Source organism: Culex pipiens, chromosome 1, assembly GCF_016801865.2.
Source record: "Culex pipiens pallens isolate TS chromosome 1, TS_CPP_V2, whole genome shotgun sequence".
Taxonomy (NCBI): domain Eukaryota; kingdom Metazoa; phylum Arthropoda; class Insecta; order Diptera; family Culicidae; genus Culex; species Culex pipiens.
The window spans coordinates 650226-671109 of record NC_068937.1 but is presented as its reverse complement, the minus strand read 5'-3'; the positions used below and the strand labels follow the sequence as shown (position 1 = coordinate 671109).

Below are 20884 nucleotides of genomic sequence, written 5' to 3'. Positions count from 1 at the left end.
AGAATTGACAAAATTGACAAAATTGACGAAATTGACGAAATTGACAAAATTGACCAAATTGACCAAATTGACAAAATTGACCAAATTGACAAAATTGACAAAATTGACAAAATTGACAAAATTGACAAAATTGACAAAATTGACAAAATTGACAAAATTGACAAAATTGACAAACTTGACAAAATTGACAAATTGACAAAATAAGCAAAATTTACTTAATTTACAAAATTGACAAAATTGACAAAATTGACGAAATTGACGAAATTGACAAAATTGACCAAATTGACCAAATTGACAAAATTGACCAAATTGACAAAATTGACAAAATTGACAAAATTGACAAAATTGACAAAATTGACGAAATTGACCAAATTGACCAAATTGACCAAATTGACAAAATTGATAAAGTCGGTAAAATTGTTAAAATTTTTGGTATTGATAAAATTGGTATAATTGGTAAAATTGGTAAAATCGGTAAAATTGTTAAAATTGGTAAAATTGTTGATATTGGTAAAATTGGTATAATTGTTAAAATTGGTAAAATTTGTTAAATCAGAAAAGTAAAAAAAAAAATCCTTTGAATATAATTTCTTTTTCCAATTCACTTTAAAAATTGTTTTTTGTTATTAAAATTTTAAAATTTATAAAAAAAATAAATTTTATTTGATGAAATTCCATCAATGTTTAAACGAAAATCACATTTTTTTCAAACTTTGCCATTCAAAGGTCCCGTTTCGTCCTCGCTGGTCAACCGGTACGGCTGCAGGGCCGTCACGATCGCCGGCTCGATCCTGGCCTCGGCCTGCCTCGCGCTGAGCGTGTTTGCCAAGAGCGTCACGATGCTGTTCCTCACGATTGGCCTGGGCACGGGGCTTGGCCTGGGGCTGATCTACCTGCCGGCCATCGTCAGCGTGACGATGTACTTCGAAAGACTGAGATCCCTGGCCACGGGCATTGCCGTGTGCGGTTCCGGCCTGGGGACGTTCATATTTGCTCCGCTGACGGAGATTCTGATCAAGCGGTTCGGGTGGCAGGGGGCGCTGCTGGTGATTTCGGTGATCGTGCTGGGGTGTATCGTGTTTGGGGCGATGTTTAGGCCGTTGGTGGCGGAACCTGCGGTTCCGGAAGCGGTTCCGATGACGACGGTGGTGGCTCCGGGATCGAATGGAAAGTTGAATGGAAGCGTGAAGGACGCCGAGCAGGGCCTAGTGCGATCGCACAGTTTTGGAAATTCGCCGAAAATTGCGCTCAATTCGGTGAGTATCTAAGTGGCTTGCTACGATCGGTCGGAAATAACCTCAAAATCTTTTTTATTTTTAGAATGGTCACTCTACGAGCAGTAACAGCATGAATCGCAAAACGAGCCAAGGAGATGACAGCATCCGGCTGGCCCTGAGTCAACCCTTGCTGCATCCCACGGGCGATCAACCGGCAATGAAGCGCGCTGAGAGTGGAACCATGTACCGGAAGGACGCTTTGTACACGGGATCCGTGCACAATATCAGCTCGCGCCATCCGTCCCACGGAAGTCTGGCACTGCACGAGAAGGGACGCTACGGGTCGGTCCAAAGCAACGGCGGCAAAGGACTTCCGGTGGACGAGGAAGGGGCGGTTTGTTGTGGTTGTATCCCGTGCTCGAAGGAAACTTCCGACACCTTCCAGGAGATGATGAACTTTTCGATTCTGAAAGATCCGATCTTTATCATCTTCACCGTGTCGAACTTTCTTACGAGCATTGGCTTCAACATCCCGTACGTGTATCTGGCCGCCCAGGCCAAGGTTCTGGACATTGATCGCGAACACGCCAGCTACCTGCTCGGAGTCATTGGGATCGCCAACACGATCGGACGAATCGTCCTCGGCTATCTGTCGGACAAACCGTGGGTAAATCGCCTTCTGGTGTACAATCTTTCGCTCACAATTTGTGGATTAGGTAAGATTCGAATCCGTTCCGGATGCTCTGAACCACCCTAACGATCGTCACATTTCAGCCACTGCCTTCTCCGTGCTGTGCCTCGACTTTTACAGTCTCGCCACGTACTCGGCGATCTTCGGTTTCACGATCGGGGCCTACGTCGGGCTGACCTCGGTCATCCTGGTCGACCTGCTGGGGCTGGAGAAGCTGACGAACGCGTTCGGACTGCTGCTGCTGTTCCAGGGCATCGCGTCCTTCCTGGGGCCGCCGCTGGCTGGTGAGTTTTATTTTTAATTGCTCAACATTTTTCAAGTCAATGTGAATAATTGCGTTTCGTCAGGTTCTGTTAGAGTTTGGCTCCCTGAAGCCGTTCTAATTGACAGAATTAAGTTTTATCAAATTTCCAGCTCAAAAATAATATTTTAATTTCTTAAAATTAATTCATGGAGACGCTCGGTTCCTCAGAATGATCCCATTGACGAAATTAAATCAATTCAAACATTCATTCACGAAATTCCCTCTTCCACCAGGTTGGCTCTACGACATCACCTACTCATACAATCCGGGCTTTATCCTAGCCGGTTCCACGATAGCCATCAGCGGTGCCATGCTGTTTGCCATCCCGCCGCTGCAGCGATATTTGGCGCGAAAACATCAGCAGGCGACGACGACGTCCCAGCAACAGCAATCATCTTCCAGCTGAAAACACAAAACGCCATCTTCCAAAGAGAGACAAACAAAAACAAACAAAACTAAACCAAGTATGCTCAAATACTAATAAACAAACACACACACACACACACTACTGTTACAGGAACTAACAATACCAATAGAGAGAGAGAGAGGTTAACAATTTGAAGTGCGCGCGCCGGCGATTAAAAGCTTCCTGTGATAGATTGATGCGTGCTCGGAGCTTAATTGTTATCATCCAAGTAGGCCCGTTTAAACTTTTTTTTTTTTCAAATAACCTAGCTTGTAAGTGAATGCCATCAAACTAAAACAAAAAACTAAGCCAGAAAGAATGGACGAACATATCGAGAAAACAAAAAAAAAATAATGGTGCAAAACGTATAGCGAAATTTAAGTGAGCGGGACCCAACTTTTTACGAGGGACCACACAGTAAGTAAGTAAACTAAAGTGCCGGAAAGCGCGGTGCTTTTGATTAGTGCTCGGTAGAATGACTGAAAAGAAAGAAAAAAACGAGCCGAATGAAACGTGCGACAGAGATTGTGTTAACAGAGTTTTTCCTTTTTACATTTTTTTGCCAAGAGTTGCTGTCACTAACGATGCAAATTTCCATGTTGAGTTTCGTTTTTTCTTGAGATAATACAAATTATAACGATTAGTTTTTGCGGGGGGATTTTGTTTTTTGGTAGTGCCACTATCACAGCCCCAGTTTTTCCCACTCAAGCTTTCTACCAGGGCGCGAATGTACATTCTAGACGCAAACCTTTGATTCGAGCAGTCTTATTTTTCTTTGCGAGAGAGAGAGAAAGATATTTTCTCGCAGGGATGCCATGTCTACGGATTTCGGCATTCACTTACAAATTACTTTTCCCTTCATTCTCGAATGGCGAAACGGCATACTTTTCTTCACAAAAAAATAAAAAAATAAATCGAAAAGAAACACTCTTCGTTACAAGGGCTGAAAATTTCTACTTTCCAGCTTTTAACCGTAGTAACATTTTTAAACTTACGGGGTTTATGATGGTTCTGGAAATCTCCATACAATCTAAATACGCTTTTATGACCTACTTTAAACCTAAAATCTAGAGTTTTTTAAAGTCCTATAAGCAATTGAGTTTCATATGTTTAATGGAACTTTAAAGAAAACACCATAGAAATGTTCATAGAGAAATTATGGCATAAAGTTTGACTTTTCATTTTGATTGGAATGGAGAATTGACTGAACGCATGGACGTTCAAATTAAACTCCCATTCGAATGGCGTTTTTCGGAAATGCAAAAAAAAAATTAGTTTTCAAAAAATCTAATTTTTAATAAAGATATTTTTTTAGGAAAATAAAAACTTTTTGCGGTACTGTCATCGAAAATTCTCAAAAAACCCAAAATATTTTTTAAATTAACTCAAACATGTTGAAAATCCTTATAAACGCCGGAGAATGGATTTTAAATTATTTTTAGCTGCTTGCACAAATAATTTTCGGGCCGCTTTGAAGGGGGTGGAGACAAAAACTTTGAAAAATATTTGCAAAAGCCTCTGTATAATACGCGATCGAATAAAACATCGAGAGTTTATCAACAACGAATAACATTTATTGTCACTAATTTACAACGCACGGGGCACAGCATCGAGCTGTCCCCGTGGAGAGATGTTCTCTCTGCAACGGTTAAAACGATCTGTACCAGCTGTTGAAGATCAGCTGATTCTGTGCCTCTGACGATACGATGCGAAACAGAGGAGAAACCCTCGGAGACGCAAAGTATTGTCTCGGGCTTCAATACAGCAGACGATCATACTGCTGTTCGTGGTGATCTTTGCTTCTTCATACATCGTCAAGAGGTGTTACACTATGGACAAGGGTCAAGTACATAAATTGTCAAAATACACAAAACAGTTAAAATGGGCGTTAACAGCCTCATGGACAAAATGTTACTTTATCCTCCGCTTGTTGGTTGGTGACTTCCTCATTAAAACTTTAATGTACTCCCATCGTGCTTCACGTTACTTGGCGAAATCTTGCAATAACTTACCAAAGATAATAATTTTCATTACGGACTTGTACGACCTCAAGACAGATCGAATGAAACCGTCAAAAAAATCTGGACAAAATCCATCAACGGACATTTCTAGAGTTTTTGAAAAGGTCCTATAAGCTATTGTCATTCATTTGTTTATGGGACCTATTAAAAAAAACTCTAGATTTGCTCAAAATTTGATCCTGAGTCGGCAAGTATAAGCGTAGGTAAGTTTAGTAAGCGAGGTTCATTTTTCGAAAGATTGTATAGCTTTTCTCTAATGAGAAAGGCATTGTAAGAAACAAGAAAACCAAGTTAACAGATGACAGAAAATTGTGGAAAACTCCAAAAAGTTCAGGAGTGAAGGTTCTAGAACAGCTTTAATACTACCAATAAAAAATAATACAAGAGAAATAGAGTTAACCTAGAACAAATATTTTAAAAAAAGCACTAATAAACATGGGATGAATTTAAATCCTCGAAAGACATTTGTGCAAAATAGTTAAAAATAAGAGGATTAAATCTGACGTTTGAACATTCGTAAATTAAAAATTAAATATGATTGATTTTTTACAATTATTTCTAATTATGGTAAAAACCTTAAAACATATATTTGTTTTTAGATTTAGTTTCATAATAGAGGCCAATTCCTTTTAATTACTTTTTACCTTTGTAATGATCTTCTCTATATTTGATAGGTTACCACTGATTTAACTCATTGAATTTTAGAACAGTGATTTTCAACCAAACTTACACGGCAGGCTATTTTTATGTTGCATATCGGTTTTCCCAAAAGCCCTAAAATTTATCCTCCTAGGTTTATGTGTAACCATTAAAATAATAACCCTTGATAATTTAATAACGAAAAGTTCGGATTTAATGTTCATTTGTAACTGATTTTTTTTTTATTATTAAAAAAAAGTTTAGTGAAATTAATCTTTTTGTCACTCCGCTCTGGTCGAGGTCGTGATGGGTGGAGTGGAATGGGAGTGTGTACCAAATTCCAATTCTTATATTATTTTTTTGAAACAAGAAGTAGTACAGTATTTTTTTTTTCACTGAGATCTTTACAAATCCGCACGAAACAAAATGATCATCGTTCGTTCAAAACGTTCATTGTTTGTGCAAAACGAGAGAGAATTGAGAGAAAAATGTCCATTTCCGATTTTTTCTTTACTTTCGCGTCCTCTTCGTGTGTTTTTACAAACATTTGAGTTCATCGCTCATAAAGTGAGTTCAATGCTCGTTTGAAAACCTACCAAAGAAATCGAGAAAACTCTATTCGTTGTAACAGTTATGCTACAGTCAAAATTTCTCAAAAAAGCAAAAAAATTAAGAAATTATTGTTTTTTTCTGAAGTGGCGTGTATTTTAAAGATTTACAATCAATTATACTAGTGCTTTCATTTAAAAATAAAAATTTTCAGCAGTAATTATATTTTTGTACCTCTAATTTTTTGGAAATTTTTGTTTGATAAAATTTGCAATTAAACATTATTATTTAACAACATATAAACTTTATCAGTCACCTTCAAAAATTCACCACAGTTCAGCGATTCGTTTTTCCAGCATAAAATATTTTTGTTTTTTTTTTTTCAAGACATCAATTTTTTTTCGTAAAATTATTTTTATTAGGTCCTTTTTGGTGCTGGGACCTGGTTAGGACCGAGTCGGCTTTTGCAATTAAATTTTACTTAAAGCTAAGAGTAATTAAAGAAGTTCAAGACATCAACATTCTGAAGGTAAAAAACTTAAATAAATTTGCGGTTTCGACTTCCACCAGACCTGGCATCCCTTGCCTGCTCGAATGTTCATCGAAGACGCAAACCAAGTAAGCTTTAAATCGAGCAGTCTCTCTTTTTTTTCTCTCCGAGAGAGCGCAGCATAAAAGCTCTGCTCACAAAACAGGTGTCAGAGCTTTTCTCTCCCACTCTGGTCAGACCTACCCCAACGGGGAAATGCGCGCCAGTTTTCCACGCCACACAGCATGCTGCGATTTTCGAAGCTGGGACGAGAGGTGTCAATGGCCCGTTGCGGTGATCGGCGCGCGCGCGTTTTTTCTGTCTTTTTTTGTCATCACGTGGATGAGTTTGACGAGAGTGAGAGAGAGAGAGAGAGAGAGTTACTCGCGAGAGAGGTGAGTTTATGTTTTAACGGCGAACAGGTGCGTGTTACTGAAATCGGTGTGTATTTTTGAAAGAAAACTCGGCAGTTATTTGAATTGATTTTATTCAAGCATATTTAAATTTGTTTAGATTTAGCTAATTTATTTGTATACATTAGAATATTTTCTTTAGGAATACAATATCTATTTGACGATTTGATTTAAAGAGAAAAATCTGATAAGTTGTCTTCTATTTACTTTTTTTCACAATTTTTTTTGGAACATTTGGACTAGACTAAAAGGCAGAGGAGAAATGAGATTTGGCTGTAAAAAGTGGGAGAGCGAGAAACGTGTGTTTGATATTTTTGTCAGACGGCGCATATTTATGCATGTGTGAGGGCGCGATCGCGCCCGGCTGCCGTTGTCGCCTACTGCGATATATTTTCAAAATAGATTTTTCAGGAGAAACAAGAGCACTGAGAAATGGGCGAAAATATGGCGCTTGCCAGCGTGTTTTCTTGCTTTTCTTTCCGTGCGCAAGGGGAAAAATTTCATAACAAACGACTTATTTCGGTTTTTACCTTCTGATATTTTTTTGCTTTCTTTTCTCACGAGAAATGGGATTTTGGAGGTGGCCGGTTATGTATCATTTTCTCCGCGCGGCTTTTAGGTGTAATGGGTGGAAATAGATACTTGTTCCTTGGTGTCAAACGTTCACACATCAAGGAGAAAGGGGGGAAGAGGGACGAGGGAGATTTTAAAGGTGGAAAAACTAGATGTTACAGACTAAAAAGAAGAAGAAAAAAACGAGGTGCGCGAAAGGTGCCAGTCTTTGTGCGTCAATCCACATGTGTGTAGTGTGTACTTGTTTATCTTCATTTATACGCCACTGTCGCGGCTTTGGAGCGACGTATGTCTTCCCGAGATATAAAAATTTCCTTTTTTGAAAAAAAAGTCTCAAATTTAGACCCAAAAGATGCGCGAGAGGGCGAGTGTCAGTGTCAGTGTCATTTTCGCTTGTTGTCAGCCCCTCTCCTGTCACAGCAGCTGTCCCGTTCCTGTCGATGTGAGCAAATTTGTCCTAAATGCACAATTACATATCAATCAAATCCTACAAATCCTGCGGTGCTACGAGCAAGCAAAATCGGTGCGCGTGCCATCAAATCCACGTGCTCTCGCATGTGTGCGTGTGTGCCGAATCTAAGCAACCCTTGAAGTAGTTCAATCTGGCTACTGCTATTGGTCTGTTTCCACACCACGTCAAACGTTACAACCGTAGCATTGCGCAAGCTGGTCCAGATCACGTGGCCGGTTGCCACTGTGCTGCAGGATGGTCCAAGCCGTTCGCAGATTGTCCAGTGCAGGTTCATCCGGGAAGCACTGAAATAAACAATCGTTTTAAATTCTTCCACTGAAGCTAACGATTCCCCAACTCACCCCCTGCTCATCCCGCCGCTGAGCGATTGTCATGCGGACCTTAAACAGTTCGTAGGCCAACACCCCTTTAACGAAGCACTCCCCGTACTTGAGCTGCTCCAAAATGGTCAGAATCTCCCGACAGAACCGTTCCTTCTCCATCAAATGCTCCAAGCAGGCCTCGCCCTGGATCTTCCGGATCGCCTGCAGCTTCAGCTCCACCGTAAACTGGTTGCAAGGCAGCAGAAACCGCGACACGTGGTCGTTCAGGTACTCCAGAATGCCGGCCTCGTCCCGCTTGATGGCGTTGTTCAGCACCATCCGGCCGGCAATCTCCTGGATCTTGGTCACCTTCAGGTTGCCCATCTGGAGGCCACACTTGTCGCACTGCCAGGCGGACGCAATCTTGAGCGGGTTCAGCGAGACCAGCCGGCCGTCCGGGCAGCGCTCGCGGACACACTTGAGCGCGCCGAGGTAGGTGCCCAGCTCCTGCAAAATAAACAATGAAAATCAGGGTTTTAAATTAATTTTCAAATCCGGAGTGACTTTCACTGCTTTAATGTTTTTTGAAAATGTTGCATTTGTGTGAAAATATCAGAGTGATAATAGTCAAAAAGTTTAACAAATTCATAAAAAAAAAATATTTTTGAATTTAAGACAGTTGGTTACAGTTCAAACTCGATTATCAGAATACCTTGGAAAAGTTTCACTTCGGATAATCGAATTACGATTTTATTTTCGTTTCCATATTTTTATTGGTGATCTTGAGTATGACCCGTATATTTCGAATATAAAATCCAAGATGGCGGTGATGAAATATTGAAAAAAGGCATTTGGTAATAGGAATTCAATTTACTTGAAATTGGACTAAAATGGGGTCGCAGAACTCGAATTTGATTTTAAAAGTAAGAAAATAAAAAAAACACGTAAATTTTATTTTGTTCATGATTCGTTTTTATCCGAAGACCCGTAGAAACCTTCGGATAATCAAATTTCAGATAATTTACTTTTTTTGTTTTTTTTTTTTCAAGCTTTTAGTTTTATTTCTTGAATTTTTTTAATGAACTGTTGAAAAAACTGCATGGAATCCATTCCTTCCAAAAGTTAACCATTTATTGGGGGTTTTTCGAAGGCTAAACATCGTTTCCGTTAAGATTTATTTTATCAGTGAAAAAATCGGTTCCTAATTTTAGACATTATTAAATTGTTCTGATAATTTTCCCTACTTCAAATGTGTAACCGAAAGATGTGTGAACGCCAAAGCGTGTTCTAGCGTGTTGCTCATACTGACTCAGAGCAATGGTGAGATGTAGGTGCAAGAGAAACACAATCAAGAAAAGTAGAGATTCTTGGGGGGGGGGGATTTAAATAAACCCTTCCAGGGTGGCCACTCAAGTCAGGAAATCAGGAAACTCGGGAATTCGCCAAAATCCACAAAAAATCGGGAAACAGTCTGGAATTGGTGATTTTTTTTTGTTGGGAAAAGTCGGGAATTCCAGGCATACTTGTCTGAAAATTATTTACTAACTCTTGAATAATTTTGTCATATTTTGTAGAAATTTAAAATTAAATTCATTCAATTTACTTACTTAAAGTTTAAGGTTCCTTTCACAATTTCAATCTATTACAGAATGAAAAGGCTGTTTGAATCATTGAAAATCCTGATAAATATTGAATGCATTTGTCACAGATTTTCCTAATATTTTTTTTATGAATCAACAGATTTTTACTAATTTTTGTTTATCAAACAAAATCTATTTATAACAAAAAAAAAACAAATTTAACTAAAAACAGTAACAAAGTTAATAAAAAACTAATGGAAAAATAGAACCTAATTTTAAAGATTATGACCAGCGTAAAAGATTCCAACTAGATTTTGGCAATGGGTTTTTTTGGTGGAAAATTTTCATTCAGTCATTTCAAATATATTTTCCCAAATGTGTATCTTGAACTTTTTTGTGAGTATGGGTAAATTACTGATTAAGCTAGATCTTTAATTTTCGGAACACTTAAATATCGTATAAAATCCAATCGTTGTGCGTTTTGAATTAAAAAAAAAAAGATTTTTTTAAGGTTTATGAAAAATGAGAAAAATATTGAAAAAAAAGTAAACAAAAGAAATTTTGATTTAGGTTATTGCAAATATGTTTAAAGAGTTTGTCTCTTCTTGAATTTTTCATTGAAAAAAATAAAAATAAAACAGTTAAATACTGACAACTGGATACATGAGCATAAATTTAAAAAATCTATATCAAAATTTACAAAATTTTAAAGGGAACTAATTTTTTTTAAAGCGATCCTAGATATTTTTTAAATTCTTTTAAATCATTATGTTTGTTTTTTTTTCTAATTTGTTTGGATTGTTTTCGATGGTTGATATTAACTTTTTTAAAAAAGAGTTTTTGTTTAAAATCATTATTTAGATAAGAAATACCTATTTTTTGATTTTATGAAAAAGTCGGAAATTTGAAAATGGGATTTGAGTGGTAACCCTGCCCTTCAACTTTTGTTTGACGAAAGTTCAAATGCAATCAGCTAAAACCAATTTAAAATGCAATCCCCTGCGCTTGAATAATTTGTGTATGTGAGGGTCAAAACATTAAAAATATTTACATCGATTTTAAGTTCCTAAAATCTTAAATTTTTCAAATTAGGAGCGGCCGTGGCTGACTGGTTACGGTGTGCGCTTTCTAAGCGAATGGTCCTGGGTTCGATTCCCATCTGCTCCCAACGAGAAAGTATAGGAAATATTAATCTTGAAACTCTGAACATGAACGAAAAATCAAAGTCGCCCGAGTCGGGGTTCGATCCCCCGTCCTTTGGATTGATAAGCAAAAATGCTAACCACTAGGCCATCACGGCTTGGTGAGCGACGTCTGGAATTAGGAATACTGTTACTATCAAACTATATACGCGCTGGGTCCTTGTCCATTTGACAAGGGTTCGGAAGTTCTAAATAACGTTTGAACCCGATTGGTGCAAACGTTCTTCAGGGCGGGGCTTGTCGATAAAAGCTGAGGGACCTCGCGCTCGGCTAGCCAGCGTAGAAATGGGTCACCGAAGCTCGGCAGAGCTAACACCTTCCAAATGCCTATGCGAGTTATTTGCATGTATAGAATGTAGATCTAAAAAATACATGGAAACAACTCAATTTGTAAGAAGCGACCGCGTGGTCCCGTTTGGTTGGTTGCACACACACACAAAATCTTAAATTTTCAAATTATGAAATTCCTTCTGACTATAAAAAATTCTGATTTTTAAAAAGTTTATGAATTTTAAAATTTTCAGAATTTTTGATTTTTTAGTTGTTAATTTAAGATTTCGACGTCGTCGTGCTATCTTGTCGCACCCGCCATTTTGACGTTCCGAGAAAAACGCGTTTTAATGTTTGACCTTGAATATTCAAAAACGAGAGCACGCAATGTAAACAATAACAAACACGTTTTGTTTGGCTCACTATTCTGTGCATTGTCCCGAAGTTTGGTTGAAGTTGGTTGCTGGAGTCCCGAGTTATAATTACAAATGTTTACGGTAGTCTAGCTTGTACGTGCGACAAACGCATCCTGACTTTCCTGGCCTGAAATCCCTTTGGCCTTTTGTCGCACTTACATCAATTTTCATGGAGTGACAAGACAGCACGACAAGATTGAAACTACTTTCATATGTAAAGTGACAAAAATGCACGGAGTTTTTTAGGTTTTTGTTGAATATCTCAGGATTGAAATCGAATTTTGGGGATCTGTGAAGGTCAAAAGGTGAGGCATTGTGAGCTGCACAAAATGGCGTTCTTAACTCAATTTGGCCCAAAATGCACGTACGACAAGTTAGCACGATGGCGACGATTTGTTTTATTTAAAATTGTAAATTTTATCAATCATTTTTTTCACATCTGATTTTTTTTTGTTTTTGGAATTTCTAAACATAATTTGTTTCAAATTCAAAGATTGTATCCTGCTCACTCCTAATGTAAACGTTCACTGACTCTTCGTTTACAAACTCACATTTGTCCAAAACATTGATTTGCTAGAATTTAGATTTTTTAAATATTACAATTTTCGAATTTATTTTTTTCATTTCTGAATTTTTTAATTTTGAATAATTGGATTATCAATATTTAACTCTTGTTATATGTTTATCTTTTTTTTTCATTTTTGAATATTTTATTTTGCATTTATCTGGTTTAGTTCATTTTTGTTTTTGATATAATTGAGGTGTAAGTGGCACTTCACAGGCTAACACATTCATTTTCTTTCCTTGACACAATCGGACTTGGACTGACTTGATCCTAGCTGTCCCACCCAGGGATGCCAGGTTGCCAGATAAATCTGGGAATGTCAGAATTTTCAAGTATCTGCCAGAATAAAGATTCATCCTTCTCAGTGCCAGATTTTGCCAGATTTTTCACTTCATGCCCATTTTGAACAACTTTTTGATTAAAATGAACGAATTCAAATGAAAATAATAAAAAAAATGAATGAGTTTTTCTTAGAGGTAATGTTAATCAAACATTTTTGAGGTCATAAAATCAATTAACAACCTGAATTCTACAAATTTTTGAACTAATTCATTTCCTCCTTCCCTTCACCATTGAGAATGGTTAGATTTCGTCTGCCAGATTTTCCCAGATTTTTGATAGACACTTTGCCAGATTTTTCTAATTTTGACCTGGTAACCCTGGTCCCACCTCGCTCCGCAAAAAAATTGGTTACCTCCTATCATTTACCTTTTGCCTTTTTAGTGTTTCCATATTTAACAGTCACTTTTTCAATTTTTTGCCTGTTTTCCTTGGTCAAAATAACAAGACACGTTTTTTTTGTTTTGCGATTAAAGTGCTCCTATCCGAAAAAGGGTAGCTCCGGCATGGCTGAACTAATTTTAGAACGCCACATTTCAAATAAAATGTTATTAGTTGGAAAAATATGTTGAGATGAGGTAATGAAAATTTAATTTGTTGATTTGGAGGTCTCGGGGCCAAAGAGCTCATATCTGAAAACATTTGTCATTTTTATTATAACAATATTACATATATCGAAAGTGTAATTTTTTACATAACAAGTCTAAAAATTGCGATATGATTTTTTGAACATAAAAAACTGTGTTTATCGACGCGCCAAGCGCAAAAGCTGGAAAATGACGAAAGCGAGAAAAAATGTTGTTTACTAAAATTTATATAACTTATAAACAAGAAAATCTTGTGCCAAATTTGTATCCTTTTATTATTATTTCTTTAAGCGAACATGGCCGCAAATGTCCAATACGATAACGGAAATCGTCATCAGGAATCGCAGCAACCTGCGAAATTGAGCCATTTCATGCGTGGTGGGAAAAACTTAACCCCAAAAACAGCAAACATGGAAAATGGCGTCCCAACAACAACTCCGTCATTAGCGAAACAACTTTTGCGTGACATTCTGTGCTTTTTTTCCAAGACTTTAATGTTGGAATGTTTTTTTTTTGCGTGGAGACCGACCGAAGGTCGTCGGCTGCTAATTTGAATTAGAATATTGTACACCAACACATCGCTGCTTTTAATTATATACCTTATTTCGTAGCCGTCCCGAGAAAATGGAACCGGGCATGACTCTATCACGCGCGGACAGGTGGAGAGCGGTTTGATGTTTTTGCTGTTTTCAACTTAAAATATTTTAATGCGAAGTGCATGCAAATTTTATTGCGCTCCATCGACATTATTGGCTTGTTTATGTTTTAGAAGACTGTACTACTTGTGTTGTGCCCGCATAAATCATCCACCCAGAAGGTCCCTTGAGACAACACGGTCTCGACGAAGCTACAGTCTAATTTGCAGTTTTAAAACAAGCAACTCTGGCTCGGGACTTATATGGAGAACCGGAACCGGCTTCAAACGCCACTATTATTAAGCAAATTACTCCGTAGGGAGTTGGTGAACAGATCGCTGCTCAGATAGTTTGAACGTTTGTTTTCATTTTCAAACCTATTTTTTCAGAAAAAAAAATTATAAAAAGTAACAATCCAAGTGACCACTGCTTCAAAGGACACACAATTTCCGCGCTAAAGCTCATGCAGAACATTTGCCCTGCGTGTTTTATGTCAGCGCCTGCTGTGACCGCCACGGACCCGAGTTGGCGTTGAGCAAGTTGGTGTGGTGCATTGCGGAAACGGAAGGCAGGCAGCCAAACAAAGGAAAGAACGAAAAAAAAAGTTATGTTTGGACCAAAGTGGACAACCACCTCCTTTGTTTTCAGAATCCCTGCGGTGGGAGTTAAAATTTAAATATTATTACCGTTGCATGCTTGCGGGCTCTTTTCTAAAATCGCCAATTTATGTGTATTATTAATAGGGTTCGTGAGGAAAAAATTAAATATTTAAATTCGAATTCTAAAACGAACCTTCACATTTCCCTGTAACCATATCGATGAGACGAAAAAAAAAAAATGTCTTGAAAGCGATCCAATTGCATTTTGGCGCAAACGCAACTCTCAAGTTGGCGTGATACCGAATACGAGCGCGAATGTGTGATCTTTCGATGATGAACCAATTTTAAGCTAAAATTATGAGTGTGGTCCGACTGCAGAAGTAAAGAGCAGACGAGGCCTAATTATTTGCCACTTGTCACTGTCGGAGTCTCGCCGCGGAGTCCAACGACGATGATTCGATTTTTTTTTATTTGCTATATGTTGTCAATTAAGTACTGCTCGTGTGTGGTTGTAGCTGCGACAACTTTAAGTGACAAAGGAGGACAACTGTTTTAATTTTGATGGTGGGATCGAGTGGTTTTCGATTGGGAAACGAACAAACTTTTTTTTATTTGTTTTAACTTTACTTTTTTTTGTTTTTTTTTTTAAACTCGTAAGAAGACACCATCTTAGATCTGCCATTTTTTTTGTATTTTTGAAACTGGCTAAAACTTTTTGGCAAACGGGAAGTTGCCCAAATAAGCTATTTTGCATCACCAGTTTGTCCATATCATTGTCCATACAAATTTGACAGCTTTCCATACATAAATAGATTGCAAAAAATCTAAAATCTGTATTAGTTAAAAGAAATGTTTGATAGATTTGGTGTCTTCGGCAAAGTTTTGACGTTTGGATGAGGATTTCACCGAAAAAAATGAGTGGCTGATTTTTTTAAATCACTTTTTGGCATTAAATATGCATTTCCAAAAAAAAACTGTTTTTATTTTTTATATCTAGAGTTTTTTTTTATTAGGTCCTATAAACATATGAAAGACAATAGTTTTTTGATCCTTTTCAAAAAAAAACTCTGGATATGTTTTAACTTTTCCATCTTTTCAGAAAAGTCCAGAAAATGCAAAATTTTGTTTTGAAAATATAGTGATTTTTCTTTAAAAAAAATAAAAGGTCCAAAAAATTTAAGTTCATTTTCAATGTAAAATCAATTTTCGGTCAAAAAATAGGTACTTCGATGAAATTTTGATTATTTTGGTTTGTTTGATCATTTTATCATTTTGGTAATTTTAGCCATTTTGGTCATTGGCAATTTTGGGGTTTTAGGTCATTTTAGGTATTGCAGGGGTGCTCAAAGTTTTTGGATGCCGGGCCAATTGTATAAAATTGGTTATTTAAAAAATGAAATTACGTTATTTTAATTTAAAAGACTAATAAAAGTAATACAACTAAACCTCGATGGTCTGGTGGTTAGCATTTTTGCCTCTCATGCTCATGCTCAAAAGACTAATAAAAGTAATACATCTTGAATTTTTTTTTGATTTCTGCAATTTTTTTTTAATATTTTTGGAAATTAAAATAATAGAAAACAGAAAATGACAGTTGTCCATCAGTTTTGTTGATTTCATTGTATTAGGTATTTGAAAAAAGATATTTAGCAAGGTTGTTAACGATAAAATTTTCGAGGCTCGACAACGATAACGAAAATTCTATCGTTATCGTTATTTCGATATTTATATCGGCGTTAATCTTATTGCTGATAATGGACGATAACTCGTTTTTAAAATCTATCTAAAATCGACCTAATTCAACCATATCATGTTGAATTTTTAATTCATTCAATAAGAATATATTTTTTGAAAATCTAGTAAGTTTCAAAGTAAAATATGTACTCAAAATTGTTCACAAAATACCGTATTTTTTCGAAAGTACTCAAATTTTCATAATTTGCAATATGGGTATCAAACGAAGCGAAATTTTGTATGCTTTTTCACTTTATTAGAGTTTTTTTTGGAAAATACTAAAATTTTCACAAAATACCGTATTTTTTCGAAAATACTCAAATTTTCATAATTTGCAATATGGGTATCAAACGAAGCGAAATTTTGTATGCTTTTTCACTTTATTACGGTTTTTTGTTAAAAACCGTATTTTTTCGAAAATACTCAAATTTTTAAAATATGCAATATGGGTATCAAACGAAGCGAAATTTTGTATGCTTTTTTCACTTTATCAGAGTTTTTTTTGGAAAATACTAAAATTTTCACAAATTACCGTATTTTTCGAAAATACTGATTTTTTTTAATTTACATGTTAAGGAAATTTGAGTATTTTCGAAAAATACGGTAATTTGTGTGAATTTTAGTAATTAAAAAAACTCTAATAAATTGAAAAAGCATACGGAATTTCAATTTGTTTGCTTTGCCAATTATGAAAATTTGAGTATTTTCGAAAAAAATACGGTGTTTTGTGAAAAATTTTGAGTACACATTTATACTTTTAAACGACTACATTTTCAAAAAATATATTCTTAGTGACAGCATTGAAAATTTAACATGATATGGTTTAATTAATCGATTATATAAAGATTATAATATGCGTTATCGTTCATTATCGGCGATAAGATTACCGTACCGTTGATAGAATTATCGAAATAACGATAACCATAACCGTAATAATCGTCAGACGATAATATTATCGATTGACAACCTTGATTTGTGTCGTAAAATGAGGTTCAATAAATGGATTAATCCTTAATAAAAAAGATAAGCATAACAAAGTTTAAAAAAAACCTTCATTATGAAAAAATATAAAATCATTTTACAATGATTTTATGGCCCGCGGGCCATAATTTGGTCACCCCTGAGGTATTCTGTCATTTTGGTCATTTTTGTCTTTTTGGTCATTTTTGTCATTTGGTAATTTTGGTATTTTTTGCCATTTTGGTCATTTAAGTCATTTTTCGTAATTTTGGTCTTTTGATCATTTTATCATTTTGGCCATATTTCTAATTTTGGTCATTTGATCATTTTGTCATTTTAGCAATTTTTGTCATTCAGGTATTTTAGTATTTTTTGTCTTGTTCATTCATTGTCATTCAGGTCATTTTGGTCATTTTTGTAATTTAGGTCATTTTAGTCATTTTGTCATTTTAGCCGTTTTGATTTTTTTGTAATTTTGGCCATTTTGGTCATTTTTGTCATTTTGATCATTTTGTTCATTTTTATCATTTTTGTCATTTTGATCAATTTGGCCATTTTGATCATTTTGGAAATTTTTGTCATTTTGATCATTTTGGAAATTTTTGACATTTTGGTAATTTTTGTCATTTTGATCATTTTGGAAATTTTTGTCATTTTGGTCATTGTGATCATTTTTTTGGCCATTCTGAACATTTTGGTCATTTTTGTCATTTTGATCATTTTTGTCATTTTGGTCATTTTGATCATTTTGGAAATTTTTGTCATTTTGGAAATTTTTGTCATTTTGGTCATTTTGATCATTTTGGCCATTCTGAAAATTTTGGTTATTTTTGTCATTTTGGAAATTTTTGTCATTTTGGTCATTTTTGCCATTATGGTCATTTAAGTCACTTTTGCCATTTTGTTAATTTTATCATTTTGGCCATATTTGTAATTTTGTCATTTAAGTCACTTTTGCCATTTTGTTCATTTTATCATTTTGGCCATATTTGTAATTTTGGTCATTTAATCATTTTGTCATTTCAGTAATTTTTGTCATTCGGGCCATTTTGGTCATTTAGGTAATTTTGGTAATTTTGATCATTTTTGTTATTCGGGTATTTTTTGTCATTTAGGTCATTTTGGTAATTTTTATCATTTTAGTAATTTTAGGTTATTTTGGAAATTTTTGTCATTTGGATCCGTTTTTTTTTTTTGTCTTTTTGGCCATTTTGGTCATTTTTGTCGTTTTGGTCATTTTTGTCTCTTTGATCTTTTTTTTAAATTTTGATCATTTTATAATTTTTTGTCTGCCGTTGAGGTTAACAAAACAATCTATTTTTTCTTGCTTTACAAAACTCGAGTTGTGCAACGTTATTTTAGTCAAGTTTAAGTTTTAGGTCGATAGTCAAAATAAGAAGGTTTAATTTTACCACTTTTATGATCAAACCAAAATCAAATCAAACCATCCACTTTAACGATCTCCAGGTTTTTGGTGGTCTCTATTGCAAGTTTCAGCTCGAACCAAGGAGTCCGATAGCTTGAATGGGGAGAGCACCCAAACCTCTTTCTATTCCCAGGAACCTTCCACCCCAGGGTTCGAACTGACGACCTTTGGATGCCTTGAATGATGTAATATTGAATTGAAAAAGGGTAAATTTACACATTTTTCGAACTAAAATTACAACAAGCATCTGATTTTATTTTTGATTTTTTTTTTTTTTTGTTAAAGGGATTAAAAAAGTTATAATTTTAATTTTTTTATATAAATTGGCGTAAACATTGAAGATTTTCACAACAAAACACTTTTCCAAATAAATCTACTCATTTCCCTCGCACTCACCGTCACATCCCGGCACCGCTCGCACTCGCACAGAAAGTGCTTCGAGAACCACAGGTGAATGATCCGGTGCTGCGTTCCCCACAGCACCTTGGAGTAGTTGTTGAAGATCTGTTCGCCCTTCCGGATTGGGCGCGACGCGTGACACCACATGACCTGGTTCTCGTCAAACACGTACCGCACGTTCGCCAAGCAGTGATGGTTCATGAGCGCACCGAGGATGTACAGGCCCCGCAGGATGATCTCGTGATCGTTGTTTTCCTCGTCCTGCACGATCCGGAACGTTTCGAAGGCGTTCGTGTTGAGCACGTTGACGATGCGGCGTAGGAAGTGGAGGTTGGGGCTGCCTTCGGGGAGGTTGGCGAAGATTTGATCTTTGAGCAGACGATCGATCTCGGTGATCATGTCCTTGCGGGGTGCGTGACCTTCCAAGTTGAACACGATGCGGGACTCGAGGTCGTTTAGGAGCATTGCCCGGATGGAGGTGAGCGCGTACAGGATGGTTTTGCAGTAGCGTTTTTGGTCTTTGGGTTGCCACGATGTGATGACGGTGCATTCGGCCGTGTGGGGGGTTTCCAGTGCGGCACTCCGGTCACAGTCGGCACAGATTGGCAGCCGACAGCCGCCGGAACAGAGCGTTAGGCGTTTCTGGATGCGACAACAGCTGGCGCAGAATATCACGTCGTAGTTGTTGACGCGAGGTCCCACGAGGATTGGGCGATCGAGGAAGATCAACTCGTTGACGGCAATGTCCCGCGTGGCGACCAGTCCCCGACCGTATCCCTCGAACACCGCAATGTCCCACGGTTGCTCGGGGGAGTAGAGTTTTTCGCCGAGAAACGCCACCAGGTCGGCTTTGAACGCGGCAACCCGCTCCGGAGATGCTAGCGAGGCATCCGGCTGGACCGCTTCTTCCGTGGCCATTGTTGCGCCCAACTGTTCCGGTTGAGCTCAGCTGGCAGACTGACGGTGGTCGCCACCGCTCATCGTCGTCGTCGTCGTTGGCCGGGGCACTAAGCTAGTGTCGTCGTCACTTGTACGAGACGCAGTCGCAGGTCGTCCGTCCGTTTTCATGTCTGCCACCGTACTGTGAGACGAGAGGGCTTTGTCGCCGTTCCGGAACCTCGGAGTCTCGGAGATTTTTTTGCGAAACCCGTGAGCAAGAGAGCGAGGTTATGTTGTTGGCGCGCGCGTGTGTCGCAAATCCTTCACACACAGCAGGCGGTGGAGCAGAGAGAGGAGAGCAGCGTCGCGACGTTTCAACAACCAGAAACACCAGCTTCAACAGGCATCCCGACAGCAGTTTTTCAGCTGGTAAACACAAATTGTGCGCACAAAAAGACACGTTTGCCACCACCGCCAACTTTGACTGGCCCGTAGGAGGAAGAAAATCTCTCACACACTGACAGCACGCGACGAGGAGGAAAAAATTTGGCCAACCTTTTTTTTCTTCCTTGCTGCTGCCTACTACGATGGACGACGGTGGTGATGACTTTTCGTTGTTTTCACTCAAACTCACACGTGACGGAAACGTCAAAGGTTGATGCTGCACGATTTTGAGGAACAGAAATTTTCACCACACACGCACAGCGTCACGCACTTTCCTTTCCTTCTGTGTCACATCGGCAGCAGCATCCAGCATCCAACGTCGTCGTCGTCGTCACAAATGGCTCCGATAAGCACACACAGACACAGACGGTGTGCGTGCGACGTGGAGAGTGGCAAACATATTGTGAGCGGCGGCTCTCTTCTATTGTCTCCCCCTTTTCCTGTGTGCGGTGGTGATAAGACTGCACAAAGAGAGAAGAAGAACTGAGAGGGAGAGAGAGCGCGCACAAAGTACCGTTACGGGAGGAGAAAATTATCAAAGTGGTGCGAACCAACGATTTCTGTGAAAGCTAAAATTTTATTACGGCCACGAAAATTCAACTATCCTAGACGCGCACCCCCTTGGCAGAAAGCTTAGCCAGGACACTCACCACCCCAAGAGAGGGCTTTACCAAAGCTTGCCACTCGCAATGGAGCTCAGCTCAGTCGGGTTACTTTTCAAAATTGTCTCTTC

At 37.6% G+C, this 20884-nt stretch overlaps 2 protein-coding genes across 5 annotated transcripts in view; one reads left to right on the top strand and one right to left on the bottom strand.

Moving 5' to 3' along the window:
- LOC120422528 (monocarboxylate transporter 12) overlaps positions 1 to 3261 on the top strand; it is a 30511-nt gene extending 27250 nt beyond the window's left edge. For all 4 annotated transcript variants that reach the window (XM_039585990.2, XM_039585989.1, XM_039585991.2 and 1 more), the window contains exons 4-7: positions 727 to 1256; positions 1321 to 1933; positions 1992 to 2192; positions 2446 to 3261. In XM_039585990.2, the coding sequence (XP_039441924.1) occupies positions 727 to 1256; positions 1321 to 1933; positions 1992 to 2192; positions 2446 to 2618 (1517 nt within the window). In that variant the 3' untranslated portion in view covers positions 2619 to 3261. The remainder of the gene's footprint in view (positions 1 to 726; positions 1257 to 1320; positions 1934 to 1991; positions 2193 to 2445) is intronic.
- A 3565-nt stretch (positions 3262 to 6826) lies between these two features.
- Positions 6827 to 20496, bottom strand: LOC120422534 (SET domain-containing protein SmydA-8). Its single transcript, XM_039585996.2, has 3 exons — positions 18826 to 20496; positions 8156 to 8623; positions 6827 to 8098 (listed from the first exon to the last, which is right to left on the bottom strand). The coding sequence occupies exons 1-3, from the start codon at positions 19744 to 19746 to the stop codon at positions 7979 to 7981; spliced, it is 1509 nt and encodes a 502-aa protein (XP_039441930.1). The 5' UTR covers positions 19747 to 20496; the 3' UTR covers positions 6827 to 7978.
- Positions 20497 to 20884: the final 388 nt, after the last annotated feature.